We start from the raw sequence: 16892 nt of genomic DNA, 5'->3' as shown, positions 1-16892 counted from the left end.
ACCTATCTTGGACCTCAACAGACTCAACCAGTTCATAAAGAAAGAGAAGTTCCGAATGGTCATGCTTCAGTCCATGCTTCCCTTCTGAGGGAAAGGTGATTGGATGTGCTCCATAGATCTCAAGGATGCGTACTATCACATAAAGATGAACAGATGCTCCAGAGATCATCTGCGCTTCCGGCTGGGAGCTGATCATTACCAGTTTTGAGCCCTGCCCTTTGGTCTCACTACAGCCCCCAGAGTGTTCCCCAAATGCATGGCAGTGGTCACGGCTCACTTGAGACATCTAGGATTCCAGGTGTTTCCATACCATGATGATTGGCTCCTCACTGTTACCACCAGGCATCAATTGACCCAGGCAACAAAATACATACTGACACTCTGTCATCAATTAGGCATTACAATCAACTTCAAAAAGTCTGCCTTATTGCCATCTCAGCATACCATTTTTATAAGCGCAGAGTTAGATACCTCAACTACCACTCTACGTCTCCCTATTGAAAGAGTCTCTCTTCTCCACCAAAATGTCAGCTCACTGGTGTCGAAGAACAAAGCTACAGCAGCGGAGGTATTGAAAGTACTAGGTTTGATGGCAGCAGCAATCCTGGCTATACCACTCGCAAGGATGCATATGCAAATTCTTCAATGGCTCCTCTTCGCTCAGTAGTCTTACCAGAAACTACCAATGCACCACATGATTCTTATCACGGATTCTTGCAGGAGAGACCTTCAGTGGTGGTTGACGTCTCTTCACGTCACAATCGGAAGACCCTTTCTCCCCCCCAGTAGCCACTGTGACCACAGACGCTTCCCTGATAGTGTGCGGGGGGCATTTTCAGGGAAAGACTGCCCAAGGCACATGGACAGATCAAGAATCACATCTGCACATCAATGTTCTAGAGTTGAGAGTGGTACTTCTGGCATTGCAGTACTTTCAGGACTCTCTCCCTCTAGGGACTATTGCAATTCAGACTGACAACATGTCAGTAGTCTGGTACGTGAACAAGCAGGGCGGAACCAAGTCCTACCCGCTTTGTCAAGAAGCCCAGAGGGTCTGGCAATGGGCTGTGTCATCCCAGCATTTTCTGTTAGCAACGCACATCCCTGGGAAATCCAACGCGATAGCAGACAAGCTAAGCAGGGCAATATTACTCCCTCATGAGTGGTCTCTCAACAGGTTGCGGAGTTGATTTTCCGCAAATAGGGCCAGCCTTGCTGCGACCTTTTTGCCAGCCATATCAATTCCAAATGCAGAAGCTGCTTTTCCCTAATACCATCTCCTGGTCATCCCCTGAGAGATGCACTTTTACACGATTGGCCCCCGGGTCTCCTTTATGCATTTCCACCCTTCCCATAGGCAGATTTTCACAGAAAGCAAAATCACTGGGAAGGACTGTTATACTCATAGCCCCCTACCGGCCTCGACAGATTTGGTTTCCGTTTCTCCACCATCATCTGTTGGAAGATTCATGGATCCTGGACCCAGTTCTGGACCTTCTGACTCACCCATCAGGGGATCTTTATCCTTCTCTGCAGTCCCTCAAACTGACTGCTTGGCTAATCCACTTCCCCTAATTGCCAGGCTTCATTCAATTTCAGAAGATACACGACAGATTCTTTTGTCTTCTCACAAGCCATCTACCAGGAAATTATATGGCAGTAAATGGAAAAGGTTCTCAATTTGGGCCAACGTGCAGAACATTGACCCTTTCCGAGCTCCGCTATCTTCGATCTTAGAATTTCTAACAAAGATTTTCAAGGAAGGGGCAACAGCTGCTACAGTTTGAGTTCAGTTAGCTGCTATCTCTAATTTTCACCTTGGTCTTGGTGGCTCAAATATTATGAGCCATAAATTATCTAAAACCTTCCTTAAAGGCGTTCTTCATATGAGACCTCCGATCAAAATTCCCTTTTCTCCCTGGGATTTAAACCTTATGCTGTCTCAAATTATTCTTTCCCCTTTTGAATCAGCATCATCATCTGATTTAACATTTTTATCTTGGAAAACAATATTTCTTGTGGCCATTACGTCTGCCCGCAGAGTGTCAGAACTTCTAGCATTATCTATCAGATCACCCTATATGATCTTCCATCCTGATAGAGTATCTCTCAGAACAAACCCCTCATTTTTACCTAAAGTTTGTTCTGAATCCAATATCAATCAGGTCATTGAGCTGCCAGTCTTTTTCCCCAACCACTCAAGCAAATTGGAATATATGCTGTACAAACTTGATGTTCACAGACAGCTCAGATTTTATCTTGACAGAACTAAGGATATTAGGAAATCAGACCAACTTTTTGTATCCTTCTCAGAAGCAAGAAAAGGCAATCCAGTGGCTAAAACAACTTTATCTAAATGGTTATCCGATTGTATATCCTTTGTTTATGAGAATATGAGCATGCCTTTAAAGCACAAACCAAAAGCTCATTCTACCAGAGCTGTCTCTACCTCTTCTGCTTTTTAAGCTAAATTGCCCCTTGACAATATTTGCGCTGCAGTCACTTGGTTTAAGCCTCATACCTTTAACACACATTACAAAGTAGATAGGGCTTCAAGGGACAGATCTTCCTTTGGTCCTATGGTACTGAAGAACATACTCCCATGAGCCACCCAAGGTTGAGGGTGCTAGGGACGCTACCCATCAGTGAGACTAAACGGTGAGATTTAACAACTTCACATATAGAAGTTATGTACTTACCATAACGTTCCATGTGAGTTGTTTATCTCGCCTTCATTCTCATGTCCCTCCCTCCTTCCCCCTCCTGACTAACTGTTGACTTAGAGGCTAGTACCATCCAGGTTATTCAATATTTCTTCTTCCCCTTTGGGAAGTGTTCACTGTATATATATATATATATATATATATATATATATATATATATAAGAGTATTTATATGTTGTATATATGTATATATATGTATATACTGTTATTCGCAGCAAACAAGATCTGAGGTAATTCCAGCAGTGCATTGTGGGATAAGGGGCTTGGTCTCAAGCTACTGGCAAACCTAGAGCTTGCTAACGGCCGTGTCGGAGCCGAGGATTGGCTCCGAACCCATCGGTGAGAATAAAGGCAAGATAAACAACTTACATGGAACGTTATGGTAAGTACATAACTTCTATTTTTTAGAGATTGCATACTGTGGGGAAAGGGAAATTCCCTTGTCCCAATTGTACTGTAATTTTGTACAGATAAAAAATTGGCATGTTTGATCAGCTGATTTTTATCAGTTGTACTGGCTTTTATATTATGCAACTGGGACATTTAACCATTTGTTGCTAACCTATATATATATATATATATATATATATATATATATATATATATATATATATATATATATATATATATATATATATGTGAGTGTGTGTGTGTAGACATACACACACACACACACACACACACACACACACACACACACACACACACACACACACACACACACACACACACACGCACACACGTGCACTTTACTGGAAAAGCTCACCCAGACTCTGCCACAACTTGCTGTGAGGGAAAGGTTAGTTTGCTTTTGCTTTCTTGTATTTTGTATTATTTTATTGCCATCTTCTATTTTGTATACTGTGATTTGTTTTCTTTACACTGTGCTTTACTTGTATTCTGCTTTTAATTGCATAGTTAAACTTGGAAAGAGACCACAGCTGTGTCTCTTGTGAGTCACACAGAAATGTTTCCCATCCTCTCACCATACCTCTCAACCTCTTAGAGCAAGAAATCTGGACAGAGCCATAAATAATGGGGGAAAAAGGCCCAAAAATAGGGACATTTTTTTAAATATTGCTCTTACAAACTTAGAAAGTTGATAGAATAGCAGGTTTAGCATTAGCATGAATTTTCTAAAGGGTATGAAGTCTGAAACTCAAACATCTGTCATTATTTTCTGACTTCAGTTTTCAATAATTTGCCAATGATTTCATAGAAAAACACAGTTTCTAAAAAATTGACCAAAAATATGAGGCAAAAAATCTGTACAGTTGAGAGTTATGCCTCTGACTCTGTTGGTGGTGTGTTCTTAAAAATAACTATTTTTCTAGTTGCCTGCCCTTTCTTATGTTAATTTGACCACATATCTCCTTCGCTCTCCTTGGATGTTGTGAGTAAGCACAAAATTATCATTTTGTGAGATCACTCCCATTCAACTATTTAAATGTATTGGCCATCCCACTGTATTCTATAGTCCCAGAATACAAAAGTGCCCACCCCTTGTTAATCTGTCTTTCTCTTTTAAAATTAGTGTCTCTATACTTAGACAGCAAAAGCTTAAGTTACCCCATTTTTCATATCCAAATTCTTAGTACCCAATACAGTGCTTAGGATATTAATCCATTTTTTCATCTTACCTTTAAACATCTACTGCAAGTCCAGTAGTTATTGGAGAGCCCACATTCTGCCTCTCAGTAGTCATTTTGGGATTAGTGCTTCTGTTTTCTGCTGGTGAGAGAAGGAGTTCAGGGACATTATTTCCTGGAGACTGCTGATCACCAGAAAGACTAATAACTGCTTCATAGGTGACATTTTGGAATTAGTGCTTACATTGTGCTCCTGGTAAGAGTAGGAGCAGAGTGCATTGATTCCTGTCTTTTTGATTGTGCAGTGAATGTCTGTGCTTGATGTTCCTGATTGGTCTGGTTGTTATTCAAGGCACCTACCAGGAAAAGGCAACAACAAACCTAACTACTACTTGCATCATCTGGGACAAGACTGTGGATCACCAAACAGGCTGTGGCCTGCTTCTCATTTTGGGATTGTTGCTAATATTTTGCTTCTGGTGAGAGAAGAAGCAAAGGAGTGTTGTATCCCAGCAGAGTAAAGCTGTGGTGAGACCAGCATTAGTAGTAGCCATTCACCCGACTCTCCTCTTTTCATCATTCTTGACAAGCTAATTCTTTGTTTTCAGTAAGCACTGCTTGAATTTGTTTCTAACTTCAGAATATCTGCCTAAATATTTCATCCTTAAATTTTCAGGGCCTATGTATTAGTTTCCCCTCAAGTGTTTGGCAGTGCCCTGTACAGACACAGACACCTTGAATGACATTTTTCCTGTAAAAATTTCACCAATACCTAGTTGCACACAGGACAACTAGTTTGTAGTGACAAGCACTGTCCCCAGAGCTGCAAACTGGGTACTCCTGATATTGCTTTATATTCTCAATCCAACTGTCTAATCAATAAAAAAGGGCCAGTTGCCATGGATATGAACTTTCCCGCTATTTTCGTTGCCAGCCTGGTGGATATGGGCATCCTGAGGCAATGTAGAAATTGTCTCATGTTTACAGACAACCAGTTAATTCTCAAACAAACTGATATGGTATGAGACAGATGCATTTATACAATGTCACTGGAGGCAAAGCTCACAAATAAAAGTACTCCTAATGACAATAAGGTTGTCAGTAGTATACACGCTGCACCCATCACACACAATTCAAAGCAGACATATAGACTCCGATATGCTGAGGCACTTAAATGTAATCTTCCTAAACCCAAAGACCTCCTAGATGAAGTACACATAACAAATACTCTCAGCAGCCCCAAATGTACTCTTTCAAAACAACACTCACAACAACACAGAGCCACATCTCATGAAACCTCTACCTCTAAGCCCATAAGGCAAGCCACCACACAATATAACATTCTGGTCATTGGAGACACCATAGTGAGATGCACTGATGTCCCTCTCAACAGACTGAGTAAGGAGAAGGTCATAGTCAATTGCTTATCAGGAGCTAGGATCCACTACACTACCACGCACTCAGGTCATTGGACCACAAGTGCCAGTATGACTCAGTCATAGTCCACGTGGGAGTAAATGACCTGAGATGTACCTCCTTAGACTATATGAAGAGAGACATCATGGAGCTCTTGGAATATGTGCTGCAGGCTGGTATGAGCCTAGAATTGAGCAGCATTTTACCTTCTCCAAGGATGATGCCACAATAAGAACAAAAGGTGACTGACTTTAATAATTGGCTAAGCTTCTGGTGTCATTCTAAGGGGATGCAGTATTTGTCAGCATGGAAGGAGATGGTCAACAAACCATGCTGTTTTGCCAGGGATGGTCTGCATCTTTACCCTCTAGGCTCTGGAATATTAGCTTAAACACTGTCTTCCCCCATAATGCCTTTTTTAGGCAATGTCAAACTGAAAGTACTTCTGACATAGCAAATCAAAACCAAGAAAATCTAAAGGTATTACTGCTCAGTGCTAGGAGTCTAAACAAAAAACTCCACTCCTTTGAAGAACTCTTCACCCTAGAGAATGCTGTCTGTGCGGTCACTGAGACATGTTTTAAAGGTATAGACAGCACACCAGCAGTGCAAAGTTACAATGTCTTCCACACATTTAGACCACCTACTATACAGACAGGGACTAAAGGTGGAGTTGTCTCGATTTACATAAAAAATAAATGCACCTCAAGGTTGGTCAAACAGGACAATGCTGTGGAGCTGCTACATGTTCAAATCACCATAGGCAAAATCCAGTACCACTTCCAGGCATCTGGCAAAGGCTCTTGTCTCCCCATAGTGCCTTTTTAGGCAATGCCATGAAGTCAAAACTACCAACATGAAAATTTCATCAAAATGCAAATTAAAGGTCATGCCGTTAAACACTAGGAGTCTAAACATGAAACTCCACTCATTGCAAGCATTCTTAACCTGGAAGATGCTGACATTTGTGCAATCACAGAAACCCTGGCTCAAAGCTGTGGAGAGCACCCCAGCCATACCAGGCTACTCATCCTATCATACATTCAGACCCCAAATGGTGGGCAACAAAGCAAAAGGAGATGGAGTTGCAATATGTATTGAAGACATACACACCTCCAGGCTGGTTAAACAGTATGAAGCACAGGAGACACTCCAGGTGCAGTTAACCATTGACGAGACCCCTATTCAAATCATATCTACCTACAGGCCCCCAACTTTGATTCAAGATGCCCACTCCCCTAATCTGGGCCTCTTCGAATCTATGAAGATTCAACTCTTTACCCTGATCCTGGGCGACTTTAACTATCCAACCATAGACTAGAAGAACTACTCATGCCAAAACACAAATGCCCAAAGATTCCTTGATTTCATCAGTGCAAATGCTTTGGACCAGCTGGTCGACAGCCCCCCACAAGATGTGATAATATCTTGGACTTGGTATTAACCAACATGAGTAACCACTGCAGCATCCCTAAAGTGTCATCCTCCCTGGTAAGAGCCGACCACAAAGCGGTCACTTTCGAAGTCACCATCTCCCCCACCCTCCCCACAAGCTAGGGTTAAACAAAAAAACTTCTCCAGAGCTGATTACAACCTCCTGAGGGAAGATATGAACAGTTTCACAGCCCCTTCCCTTCCATAGGAACTGGCACATATGCCCAAATCTACACCAAAGTACTATACGAGCATTTATATAGCTGCATGGAATAAGGAATACCCAAAAGGACAAAATCATCCTCTTTAAGGAAGAGCAAACATGTCTGGTGGACATCTTCAATAAACTAGCTCTATAATAAAAGGAAGAAATTACTGTCCAGGACCAAGAAAGAGCAGGTGCCTAATTGCAGGCAATCTCTCCTTAGCCTGAACAAGCAAATAAAAGCACTAGTAAAATCCTCCAAAGCAAACTTCAAGTCCAAACTGGCCACAGTTACCAAAGACAATCATGAAGCCTTCTTCACATATGTCTGCAATTCCAAAGGAAGCACTCAGATCTGCTGAGAAGTGAAAACTTCAACCCACTGTCCCCCACATTAGTAAATCAGGACTTCCCCAGCACCTGACTCCCTCCCCTTATCTCTAGGGAGCAAGTCATCCCTGCTCTCTCAAAGGTAAAAAATACAGCCTCCATGGCCCACAGGCTGCATCCTACATGAACTCAGGCAGGAACTTGCAGCACCATTATGCACCCTATTCAACAAAAGCCTGAGTATCATCTTCATCCCAGCCAAGTGAAGGGCAGCCACTGTCATCCCTTTGCACAAAGCTGGAGTGTCCACCAGTCCAGGAAATATAGACCTATCAGCCTAACTAGACTGATCTGGAAGGTCATGAAATGGATTACCATGGAACTCATTAACAAGGAAACTGGCAACCTCCAAACACTCGATCTCACACAGTTTGATTTCATCAAGGGGAGGTCATGTCTGTTAAATTTGGTCAAATTCTTTGAGACAGTCACCAAAGCCATGGACGAAGGGAAGACAGTGGACACTGTCTACCTTGACCTGGCCAAAGCCTTCAATACTATTCTGCACTCAGGTATAATAGATAAACTCTCTCAACTAGGCATAAATCCATATGTTACCAGATGGGTAGCAAACTGGCTCACTGATAGAAACCACCTAGTCAAAATAGTGGAAGCTACCTCAAGCAGTAGACCCATAACCAGCGGTGCACCTCAGGGATCTGTCTTGGGGCCTCTGTTGTTTGGGAGATACTTTTCTGAGGTGCAGGCCAAAACCAGTGGGCTGTGGCTGACCAAGTTTGCAGATGACTGCAAGCTGGGTGCTGTCATCAATTCTCCTAGTGATGTGGATATCCTCCAAGTGGGTTTAACCCAAACAGATGGCTGATGCCAAAAACATGGCCTCAAACTGAATGCCAAAAAATGCATCATCATCCCCTTTGGGGAGAGTGATGTCCCAACAGATTATCATATTAATAACAAGATCATAAGCACTCAATCAGTCGTGAGGGACTTGGGCAGCCAGGTTGATAGCAAACTGACTTTTGACCACCATATTGCCTCAGCTGTATGGAAAGCTTTCTACGTGGCCCATTTCATTAGTAAGGGTGTCTCATCCTGGGACAAGGAAGTCATAACATCCCTGTATTCTTCCTTTATAGGACCCATTATTGAGTACAATGCCCCTTTCGGCATGTACCTCACAAAGCACATGCAGTTCCTCACCAGGAGAATCTAGGGCCTCAAACATCTACCCTACACAGATAGGCTCAAAGCCCTGTCCCTCTACTCAGTGTCATACAGACTCCTCAGAGGTGACCTCTGTCTTGCATACAAAGCAATCCCACACCCCGCCTTGATGGGAAGGCTGCATATCTGCAAGTCAAGCGCCACTCGAGTAACCGGCACATGCGACCTCAACCTGGTCTGTGAGATCAATAGGACTTGTTGGTGGCACAGATTTGTATCCCAGAGACTCCCTCTTCTGTGGAATAGGCTCCCTCTTCACATCAAGCAGAGTACCTCATTAACCCTTTTTAAGTGCAACCTGGATAACTGGAAGGGGAACAGAAAATACACCCCTGGGATTCCATCTGTGTCCTTGCTGGACAGGGGCATTGGGTGCTGACTTGTCAGAACATTGCTAAATTCTTGGCCAGGCTTTTAAGGGCCTCAGGGCCAATAACCTAGTAACTTCCTATGATCCTATGATCCTTTTAAGCTATAGGTCCTCCTCTATGACCAAGGATACCCATATCATGTATTTAAACTTACTGGAAACACTCACCATCCAACCCAATACCATATTCATGGGTGACTTTAATTACCCCACTATTAACTGGGAATCCTATATGACACCAAACATACAGACACAGAGATTCCTGGATTTTGTAAACACAAACTCCCTGGACCAGATTGTCAGAACACCAATGCGGGTGCAACAATACTGGATCTGGTTCTCACTAATATGGGAGAGTGCTGTACACACCCTACTGCAATGTCTTCCTTGATAAAGTCAGACCACAAAATGGTCTACTTTGAAGTAAGAATAAAACCTGGACCCCCAGCTAAACTTGGAATATTCAGAAACTACTCTAAGGCTAACTTTCTGCTATTAAGTGATAACCTGGCAAAAATTCAAGCCCCCATAAACCCCCAAAACACTGCTGCCTATGCAAAACTGTTCACAGCAACCCTGTACAAACATGTTAATAGCTGCAAAGAGGCAGCTGTACCCATCAAGAAGTACAGAGTAATTAAAAAACAAGCCACCCTGGTGGAATCACAAAATCAATAGGCTGTATAACAGAAGGAAGAAAATCATGACAAAATTTAGGAGGTGCAATACCCATCAGGATAAAAGCCTCTCATCTAACTAAACAAACAACTCAGAGGACAAACGAAGTCTACCAAAGCCAAGATTGAGGTAAATTTGACCTTCCAGGCCAAGAACAACCACAAGTCATTCTTTAGCTATCTCCACAACCTCAAAGGCAGTACACAATCGTGTGCAGAGCTCATTGTAAATGGAGCCACTTATACTGAGCCAGAAGATATAACAAACCTAGTGTCCAATAAATTCAGCTAAAACTTTACACCTCTCTCCACCTCAACATTCCCTCAGGAAATACCATCAAATTAACTCACGCTGCTATCACTAGGGAACAGGTCCTTAATGCTCTTTCTAAGGCCAAGAATACTGCATCAATGGGCCCAGACAGTATCCCAGGATGCCTTCTAAATAGCATAAAACATGACCTATTAGGCCCTCTGGAATTGCTATTTAACTCTAGCCTGCAAACAGGCTTCTTGCCTCATGAATGGAGAACAGCAACAGTCATCCCTCTGCACAAAGGTGAGCCATCTACAGACCCTGGAAATTACAGACCCATAAGTCTCACTAGTCTTATATGTAAAACATGGAAAGAATTATCATGGAAATTATCAATAGTGATATAGTAAACCTCCAGACACTGGAACCAACCCGGTTTGATTTTGTCAAGGGTAGGTCATGTATACCCAGCCTAATGGACTTCTTTGAGAAGGTCACCAAAGCAATGGATGAAGGCAAAATGGTTCACACTGCCTACCTTGACCTGCCCAAGGCACAATACCCCAATCAGGGATTGTTGACAAACTCAAGAGGTTAGGTACAAACCCATATGTCACCTGGTGGATATCCAACTGACTCACAGGCCCCAGGAAGTTAGAATTGGGGAGTCCACCGCTACAATGAGGCCAGTCACAGGTGGAGTCCCTCAGGGATGGTCCTTGGATCTGTCCTTTTTGGCATTTACTTCTCTGAAGTCAAGGCCAATGTCAATGGTCTCTGGCTGACTAAATTTGTAGATGATTGCAAATTAGGAGCTATCATTGAATGCCAAACTGACACAACTGTTCTCCAGGAAGGGCTGACACAGACAAACAACTGGTGTCAGAGCCATGGACTAAAACTAAATGCCAAGAAATGCATAATTGTATCCTCTGGGAAGTCATTCACCCCTGGTAACTATCATATAGACAACACATCCCTTAGAGTTGACCCAGTAGTTTGGGACACACACAGACAGTAATCTAGCCTTTGGCCATCATGTGTCTACAGCAGTGAATAAATAGTTCTATGTTGTGTAACGTATAAACAAAGGTATGGCATCTAGGTCCAAGAAAGTCATTGTTCCATTGTATCTGGAATTCATCAGACCTATCATTGAGTACAATGCCCCCTCTGGAATGTACCTAAACAGGCATAGCCAACAACTGGAATGTCCACAGAGGTTCCTCACTAAAATAATACAGGGCGTAAGTAAAATGTACTATGCAGACCACCTCAAGGCCCTATTCTTGTATTCTGTCTCCTAGAGGCTTTTGAGGGGAGATCTATGCCTGGCATACAGGGCATTGTCAGACTCCACTCTGATGGACCTCCTGCATATCCACAAAACAAACAACACCAGAGTTACCCTTTTTAAAGACATAAACCTTGCCTGTGATATAAATAGGACCTGCTGGAGAGACAAGTATGTATCTGAGAGACTATCCAGTCTCTGGAACAGGCTCCCCATCTATGTGAAGCAGAGTTCCTCCTTAATCCAGTTCAACTGGATGAGGAACAGGAAATTCATCCCTGGTTTGGCACCTATATCTCTAATGGGCACAGGCAACCTGTAAATGTTTCATCTCTCAGGCCCCTGTTTGTAAATGTTTCATCTCCCAAGCCCCTGCTTACACTTATCAAGAGTATCAGAACTTGTCAGAGATTTGGGATGCATGGCTAGGCTTAAAAAGCCCCGTGTGGTCATTAGCCTAGTAAACACCTATGAACATACATACACATTTTTCTTTTATTCTGTCAGAAAATAATAAATAAAAAATGCTTTCTCAAGTCTTGTATTTACTTTTCCGTTTAATTATACCACTGTATCCCCTGTATTACTATTTTCATCTGTAATAATTATAATAGAAGGCATCCAATATCCATAATAGCAATACCATTAATATCATGTCTAAATTTCAGAACAAAATAGCTACAAACCTTTTGAAATTATATCTGCCTGTATGTTCTGCTTATTCATAACTCTGGCATTCTTTGCATGTTTTTTAATTACAGTCTCTATTTTATACGTTGTCCATAAACATTAATAAAATAATATAGTATTGAATAAAATTATGGTAACACCATACCTGTTTCTGATATATCTAAGATGTTAATATTATTAGTTGTCTTTATTTCCACCCCCCCCCATTTCGAAGATATCCACTTCTGTTATTTAGGAAACAGAAGTAATCCAGAAAGCTTGACTCAGGTCTGGTATCCCACCTGTGACCCAGAGGGAAGAATAAAGATGCTTTGTTGACATTTCAAGTAGTTTATTCAGTTAAGAAGGTAGATGGACAAGGGCACTCATCATGGCACCTAAATTACAATGTTTAGCAAGGATGTGTACAGATGACCAAGTTACTGCTTCCATAATAGTTTGCATGGAAAACCCCTTGTAAGAAGGCTATTGTGGTAATCATGGCCCAAGCAGAGTAAGCCATAACAGATACAGGAATTTACTTCCCATTGTGACAGTAACAGAAGGTAATACAGTTTTTGCAAGCCACTTGGATATAGTTTTCTTTTTGGAAAGGTAAAAATATAGCTGGTCTCACTTACTGCTTAATTTAGTAGTATCCAGATAAAACATGAGCTGTGTGCACACATCAAGAAATGTCATGTGCTGAGTGGAAAAACTGGATAGCTTGGTTCTATGAGAGCAGGATTTATATGTAAGATGGATCTTATCCTTATGAAAGACTAGAAAGGACTTTCTACAAAAGAACATGGAGTTCATAAGTGCATCTACCTGAGATCAAGGCTACCAAAAGAACAGTTTTCTAGGATAACATCTTGCTGGAGGGGCTGAACTGTTGGATAGAAGATTTGTAGTGTTATATAAGGCTGAGGTGCTGAAGAGAACCATCTCTTTTCTGTGACCCATTGGAAAAACTGTTTAGTAGACAGCTGAGGGAACACAGAAAAATGCAATGGCAGACAGGCATACATGGCTGTAGCATGAACCTTGCTAAATGCATAGGATATCCCTGCTTTGAGAAGGTCTGCTGGATTATGGGCCACCTGGGCCTGGAGCTGAAAATAACAAATGGCCTATTTATTTGGTGTGACAGTACCACAGGAGTCCTAGCTAAACCAGAAGTAGAACTAGCAGGGCCTATTTTAGACCTGAGGGTCTGGAACTGCACCTCCACTAGTCCCCTTGTTAATGGGCCCTGGGTGTGGAACTTAAACAGCTATGCCAGGCCTGGTTCTTGTCCTCTGATAAGATCCAGGATTGGCAAAAGAATCCCACAGTGTTTGTTAAACAGTGGAGCAACCCAAATGCAAACAAATAGTTGACCCAGCTGTGTGCACCCAAACAAGCCCAGTAGATGATATCTGTCAAGCTTTAGAATTATTTATTTATTTTTAATATTTTTTTGAAAATGGATCTACAATGTCAATCAACAATATAACTTGAGAAGATTAAAACAGCCAAGAAAACTTTCAGTTATTATAATGTACAGTATAATAAAAATGTGAACTATCTAAATTCAATGCATATTTTAAATACCATTCAATAATTCAGTTTGAACACATTAAATCAATTTACCTAACCTCTGTAAAATTAAAGCAGTACTGTTTGGTACGTATAGTAAGTTGTAAAAGGCACCTCGTATGTCATAATATTTTCAGGGAACATAAATACAGAGGAAATGTAAAAAAAATATATTTATTTTAGGAGGGACACAGCAAAATTTCAAGCCAGAATGAGAGGTGTCCCTGAAAATCAGAGACAGTTGAAAAATATGCCTCTTATCATTTGCAGTAACATCATCTCTTCTTTAACTTTAAAACTACATGCACTAGATGTACTGCGTAAGCTTATAATCCTGAGACAGATAAGTCGTCCATCTACTCATGGGGCTGTGAATGCTGCTCCTCATCTTTCTGGTCTCTCAGCCACTGAGTAATGCTAAGGTTAGACCTACTGATGGGTGTTTTTTTAAAGCATTTGCTATGCAGTTTGGCTTAAACGGATGTTTTTACTATGTACACTTCTTGCATGTTGGACCTGCAGCCCTGTTGCATATTGTATTTTCTCTTTCTATTACCCTTGTATGGGGGTCTGAATAAAATTATTACACTTTGATGCTGTTTATCTATTATACATTATATTATGTGTTTTTCCACAGGGTTTATTCATCTGTACTTGTCAGTGAAAATGGTCCTTCCTAGATCAAATCAGATCAGCTATCTGATTCTCAAAATAAACAAACAAGCAAATAAATATTTTGAAATTATTTTGTAAAGGTTGCCTTATGCTTTAAATAGCTTAGCTTGTATTTTCTGAAACATATTACAAAACATGACCATGCTTCACACATATAGTCCCCTTGTTGTCAGTAGATCAAACATTCAAGTATTTAGACATGCTTAGCCAAGTATGGAAAACAACCGGCCTGAATGCTGTCTCAAAGCACTTACATGTAAATCTCTCTGTCACTGAACTCTTGGACATCTCACAAACTTACCAACAAAGAAGAGGTAGGTTTGGTTCACTGAAGCCATCATTACCATTCCAGCACAGTTAGATACAATTCCTATATGGATAAGAGAAGTGTCACTCAGGTACTTGGAACCAATCAGCACTCCTAGAAAACTGGTGAAGTACATCATATTGGCTGCAGCATTTCCGTACCCTACCCAGACTGCATCCCAGCTGAGTGGGGGCTTTAGAACAAACAGGGAGATCACATTCTCCCCACCAAGCATGCCAAGATAAAAAATATTTGCAGCAGCAAACAAATAAAAAATAGCTCTCATGTCCTTTTCTTCACTTGGGGAAGGCAGAAGCCTTTTCTTCTCACTTCCAGTAACAGATGGATATTTCATTATAAATGCTGAGTATACCACACTTAATGTATACAGGGTCAAACACAGAACTGTTATAGGTAACCCAGTGTGATTATTTTTTACCATAAAGATATGTCCAGACAATATACTACCAAGCAATGCTGCCATCCCAGATGTAAAATCCATGGAACTCAGCCTTACACTGCGGTTGTTGTTTGTCGATCTTAAAGCAGTGATGGCACTGATACCTGTCCAATATGCTGGATATCCTCCACAAAGTCCAGTGATAGTATTTCCTATGAACATAACGTATATCGGCAGTTCAAAGATCTCAGTAAACAGGAGAAATGATCTTCCTAGAAGATATCCAAGTAAGGGGATTACAGTCAGAATTTTATAACTACTCCTATCTGCCAAATTCCCCAAAAACATTGCAGGCAGTAGTGGAACTAAATATGAAATTATGTAATAAATAAGATAGAACTGTGCAGATTCAGACTGCATCCCATTATGAGTGATGTTATCTCTTGTGCCATTGCAACGACTGTACACGACCATCAGGAGTGTTGCTTCATAGAAGGATTCTGCAAGAGTTTTAAATATTACGACAGGAGCCACGTTCATCAGGAAACACCACATTTTCTAAAATATCTGATGTGCAGATTAGAGATAAAGCAGCCTGTATTACTATTCCATTCTATCTGAAGGGCAAGTGTTGGCAAGAAGTGATATTTTTCGGGGAATGCCTACTGCAGCAAAATAGAGAAGGATATTACGCAGTCTACCACTGGCATGTTTTCAGCAAAATCTCTATGCATTTTAGCTAACTGAAAGCAGATGAAAATAATTAAATTCATTATACCACGTGTTGAAACTTTGTTTTCATTTAAAGCTCTAGGTCTCTTATGGCAGTTTTCAGCATGAAGACATCCTTAACTTGAGGAGGTTTAATCTGTAGTACATGACCTACAATTACATAGTAACTTCAATGCAGATAGAGAAATGCTGTGTTGCTGGCTTTCTTTTTTTTTTTTGGCTTCCAGTACATTCACAGTAATGGGTTCTGACTTAGATATTAAAATAGCTTTAACAAAAATTGTAGAAAAAATGGATTCTTTAGAAATGAACAACACTATCAGTTCAGAAAAATGCCATGGCAATCAAAGCAGCTTCTCTTGTTGTTGGTTTAAATTTTGTGCTTAGTCAAAGTTGAACGAACTAAACTTTTGTAGCATGCAGGCATATAGCTTGAAAAAAAAAAAGCAACTGGTAGACATTACTTTCCAGGTGTTTTTAATACTGAAATAATTGCTGCTCTTTCTTACTTCTGTACCACACAGACAAACAGACCAACAGAAAGACTGTTAGACAGAGAAACACATGTTCCTGCACATGCGTATGTGCAGTCACACACACACACACACACACACACACACACACACACACACACACACACACACACACACACACACACACGCACACATGTACACGCATGTACACACAGTCTTGCTTGGCATTGTTGCAAATATGACTCATGTTCAGGCAGACATGCCAGTGCGAGTGTACAGTTCCACCTTTGAATTTTACAGTCTAAATAACTGCAAGGGCAATTGAAAAGTGGATAAGGGACAGCTCCTGAAAGCATAATCTACAGATTTATACTTGACTGAAAAAAAAACAGAATTGCATGATACAGAAACTGAACATAGCTGATGGTGTAGCTCAACTTTCCCTGGAAGTTATAGGCCCATAAGCTTGACTAGCTTCATTTGCAAAGCCATGGAAAGAATCATTATGGACAT

At 41.1% G+C, this 16892-nt stretch overlaps 1 protein-coding gene across 1 annotated transcript in view; it reads right to left on the bottom strand.

Moving 5' to 3' along the window:
• LOC122787182 (thymic stromal cotransporter homolog) overlaps window positions 1–15821 on the bottom strand; it is a 273770-nt gene extending 257949 nt beyond the window's left edge. Inside the window, exon 1 of the mRNA XM_044053765.1 lies at window positions 14769–15821. Coding sequence (XP_043909700.1) covers window positions 14769–15729 — 961 coding nt within the window. The 5' untranslated portion in view covers window positions 15730–15821. The remainder of the gene's footprint in view (window positions 1–14768) is intronic.
• Window positions 15822–16892: the final 1071 nt, after the last annotated feature.

Source organism: Protopterus annectens, chromosome 13.part0 (genome assembly GCF_019279795.1).
Source record: "Protopterus annectens isolate FY-2018-M chromosome 13.part0, PAN1.0, whole genome shotgun sequence".
In the NCBI taxonomy this organism is placed as follows: domain Eukaryota; kingdom Metazoa; phylum Chordata; order Ceratodontiformes; family Protopteridae; genus Protopterus; species Protopterus annectens.
The sequence above is the reverse complement of the archived record's forward strand: the minus strand, read 5'-3'. Positions and strand labels throughout refer to the sequence as shown.